Genomic DNA, 4,476 nt, shown 5'->3' with positions numbered 1-4,476 from the left:
TCTATAGAAAACCCAGCACAGAGGCGCTTAATATCCCCGTGTTTACAGTTTCATCTAGTCCTGTTGTACACAATTGTCGTGAAATTAGCTGGTTGTATTGTGGCCTTTTGGTGATAATTAATGATAGGGATGTAGTATAAAAGGATATTGACGGCATCTAGTGGTAGAGAGACACAGTCCATGGTATCGATGTGTCTACAATAGGCCGCGCTAATCACTGGCTCTGTGGCGGCTATTGAACAGCCAGAGACTGGCTTCATTAACAGCAGTTAGCCTGCTTAATTGTTATTGATACTGAAAGGAAAATATATATTACACACAAAACACACACAAACCGTTTGATTCCTAAAGTGATAAATTGCTTCACTCTCAAACGACTCTCAATAGACTGATTATACACTGAAAGGAGGAAAGGGGGGGGGCTTTATAAACTCATCAATACTCCATACAGACCTCTCTCATTAAAACACAATCATTGAGTTTACTATGAAAAACACTTCATCAACAACTGGTTTTCTCCAACACATTAAGATGTTCCCCATTGACTACTAAAGCTTTGTTGCTGACATTTCTGTGTGTTTTGTAGACTTGAACTACTGCACCCACCACTCGCCCTGTAGAAATGGAGGGATCTGTAAGAACACCGGCCAGGGCAGCTACACCTGTGACTGTCCCAGCGGCTTCATGGGGACAAACTGTGAGGTGGAGGTCAACAACTGTGAGCAACAGCCTTGTGCCAACGGGGGCACCTGTAAGGTAGGTCCTGGGGTTCATAGCAAGGGTCAGGGGGGAACATGAAGCAACAGATATGGTTATCATCAAAATTTTAAATAATGCCTCAAATTCAAAATAAAAATAATTTAAAATTACATAATTTATTGTTATTTAATATAAAATGTAAACAAAGTTTTAAATAGCTAGACAATTTTTAACATATTTGTTGATTTTATTTTCCAGACTGTCGGGGAGGGATATGTGTGTGACTGCCCAGAGGGTTTCACTGGCCGGAGATGTGACATTGTTGGAAGTTCCTGTGAAACCAATCCCTGCCTCAATAATGGAACCTGCATCCAAGTGGATGGGGTGTACCAGTGCAAGTGTATGGAGGGATTCACGGGATTCTACTGTGATGTGGAACGCAACGAGTGTGTCTCCCGTCCCTGTCAAAATGGAGGCCGCTGCATCGACGAAGTGAATGGATTCCGCTGCATATGCACAGCCGAGTACAAGGGACCAACTTGCAATGAAAACATTGACAATTGTGCAAACAATCCTTGTTACAACGATGGCACCTGCATTGATGGGGACAATGATTTTACCTGTAGGTGTCGGCCTGGATTCGTGGGACAGCTATGTCAAGAAAATGTTCCCGATTGCGATGCACGTCCATGTGCTAATGGTGGAACCTGTCATGATGAAATCAACGACTTTCGCTGTTCTTGTGCAATAGGCTGGGAGGGTAAAGATTGTTCCATTAAGATCAACGAGTGTGAAAGCAGCCCTTGTCAGAATGGGGGTGTGTGCACCGATTTCGTTGGATACTATGAATGCAAGTGTGCTTCTGGGTTTTACGGAAACAACTGTGAAAATTCCAATGGACAGCCACCCTCTACTGCTACCCCCAAACCCCAGCCTGCTGCTAACTCCTCCTCAGCTCTGATGTCGGAGGGAAAATCCTCAGAGATCACCATGATTCAGCTGGTACTGATCGTTTGCCTGGGAGCAGGAATCCCCCTCCTGCTCATCATCCTTGTAGTCATCTTCTTATTGCTACGCAAAAGGAATGCTCCAACTGAAAGGCTGGACACCAGCAAAGAACACCAGCAAAATGTGGTTAACAACATCAACAACAAACTGTCAGAATCCCCAATATTCACAACGTCATCAACAATCAGTGGCAAATTGACCAATGAAAAACAAAATGACTTCAATAATTACAGTGCATCTGGAGGACACTCTTCCTCAGATAAATCCAACAACAAAGTTTTATTAAATTCAAAAGACTTAAACATTCATCATGAACAATTTTCAAAAACCCCGCCTGCATCAACGGCGGAGAAATATAATTATGACCCCGATGCTGCGAGGGGGGGAGGGTGCAGTGTTATGAAATCAAATAATGAAAATAGTAGTAGTTGGTAAGTATTTGTTTATAAATTTAACCATATACAAATTATATGCAATTTTGTGGGTTTTTTCATAGGTTTTACATCTGCATCCAAAGTAACATTGGTTTTGTTTTTGTATTTCAGTTATGACCACAATGCTTCTATTCACACAATAGGAAAGTCTAAAGCCTTTCAGAGGGATGCGGACAGAAATTCCACACTTTTTCTCGATCATCCATCTGTGCATCGACATTCGTTCCTGGCCACAGAAGTCTGACATTCTTCTAGGCTTTATTTTGACCAAATTTTTTTTCGCAATACATCATATCACGTGATGTGCCGGCACTGACTGCACACACCGCATTGTGCTTCATTGGATTAATTTATCAAGTGCCTTCGGTATTTCTACTGCCAGGAATACGGGCTGATTCTGTGGAAACTGTCTCCAAGACAATAACTTCTCTGATGGATAATCACAAGTCGGTTTGCTATATTATGCAATGCTTGGGCCTATTTCTGTTTGCTTTTTCCCGATCGAGGGTCTTACGAGTGTCACCATGGACAGCAGATCATCTGCCGCGAGGAACCGAGTTGTGACTAGAACATTTGGCGGGAAAAATGAGTGCAGGCACTGCCATGTGATATTTAGTCCCTCCATGTTTTGTATTGACCCTGTTACTATGACACTGGATGTGAGGAGTGCTTGAATGTTTGTCTGTTAAACAGGAATTTATTACATTGTGTGTTAATTTTGATTGCAAGCTAATAAGTGTGCATTGTCGTGTTTCCTGGCCACTGCTTCATGTTAAACCTTTGTACACTATTATCTTTAGTCAAAGTGTAGTTAATATGAAATGTGCATAATATATATAGTGGCAGACCAGTGTGTGTAATGTTATGTAATTTATTTGTCTCAATCAGTATTGGTCGCTTCCAGTCGAATTCATAATGCGAAATTGATATAGGGCATTTTTGTATGAGCTTTATACTGAAAAAAAAATTTTGTATTGAAAAATAATTTGAGTTAATATTATCTAACCAGACTGGGCCTTGTCTTAATGCTCGGAACCTCTGCCCAATCACAATTGTTATTAATCGTGTTTTTCTCTGAACAAATTGGTTTGTGGATTTCTTAATGCCTCCCCTACCATTCCACCGGGCCAAGCCCTAACACTGAAGCAACTGGATGGTTGACAATATTCATGTTAACATCTGAGGTTTTTTTTTATATTTTGTTACTGAAAAATTGCTTAACAAGCATTCCACATTCATTTTATCATTTAATCTTTAACAGTCTGCTCTGTCACCCAAAACTACAACTGTTCACTGAGAGAGGAACTTACAGTTTATCTTTGACTTCATCCTGTCACATGGCTGTCAATATCATGTCTCACTTGAAAATATGCCTCCTTGTCTGTGATTGTTTAATGTACATATAATGTATATTTATAGAAAAATGTTTGGTTGTACATATTTGTTATGACATTATTATATTATTAATTTTCATGAAAACATCAATTAAAAAGTCACAAATATTTTTTCCAAAGTACCTTGTTGTTGTTTTCACTGGAATCTTGTTGCTGGGATGGCGGACGACAACTTGTGAAAGTCAAAAGAAAGCTCAGACGACGAGTTTGTAATCTGGTTCAGCAATGGCTGGACTGCGTCAGAGCACGTGCTCAGTTGATCATCGTACGACGTATCTATGAAACCAAACGTACCCATTTCGATTGCGTCAATTAAAAAAATTCAAAAGTTACAATGTGTTGATCAAAGGTTAATTACGAGAAAAACCCATTCGAATGCGCACAATGTCTTAATGGAGTACTTTGGTCGACAATAAGGATGATATAATGAAGCGGATGAAAGAAAATTATTCTAATTGAAACAGAATGTTTTTAAAAAGTTGACAAGGATAAAATTTCGTCTACTTTAAAAGATACCCTACAAAATAGACGTTTTTCAAACACTTCTTGAACAATGTATTCATTATTTCAATTACTTTCAGTTGACATTGACAACTAAGGTCGAGTAGCTAACATTCAAAGGGTTTTTGAATAGGATGCGTTATCCCGCGAAAATACGGGGAATTTTTGAGACTACAAGACTTCATAGAAGTTTTTGTAACTGTAAACACAACAAAACATTTCAATAATGGACAGGAAGTAGGTGTGCCCTGTTCAGATATATATGTACCTCTTCCTGGATTAGATTGGAGTAGTGAGTGGGTGGGGATGGTGTCACCAGAAAACCCCGCAGTTAGAGACACGTCACTTTTTGTTTTTAAGTTACGTACATTTGTACCCGAACTTCAAATGTACAGTTAATTAAATGCCTGTGGAAATGATACAAGGAGGCTGGTTTTCAG

The 4,476-nt window shown here is 39.6% G+C and overlaps 1 protein-coding gene across 8 annotated transcripts in view; it reads left to right on the top strand.

Annotated features, from left to right (window-relative positions):
* Positions 1–3,654, top strand: part of LOC105325787 (delta-like protein 1) — a 53,258-nt gene extending 49,604 nt beyond the window's left edge. For all 8 annotated transcript variants that reach the window (XM_011425508.4, XM_011425501.4, XM_011425494.4 and 5 more), the window contains 3 exons: positions 587–756; positions 958–2,138; positions 2,253–3,654. In XM_011425508.4, the coding sequence (XP_011423810.3) occupies positions 587–756; positions 958–2,138; positions 2,253–2,385 (1,484 nt within the window). In that variant the 3' untranslated portion in view covers positions 2,386–3,654. The remainder of the gene's footprint in view (positions 1–586; positions 757–957; positions 2,139–2,252) is intronic.
* The last annotated feature ends 822 nt before the right edge of the window (positions 3,655–4,476 follow it).

The sequence above is a fragment of the Magallana gigas genome, chromosome 6 (assembly GCF_963853765.1).
Source record: "Magallana gigas chromosome 6, xbMagGiga1.1, whole genome shotgun sequence".
NCBI lineage: Eukaryota > Metazoa > Mollusca > Bivalvia > Ostreida > Ostreidae > Magallana > Magallana gigas.
This window is presented reverse-complemented; position numbering and strand designations above follow the sequence as displayed.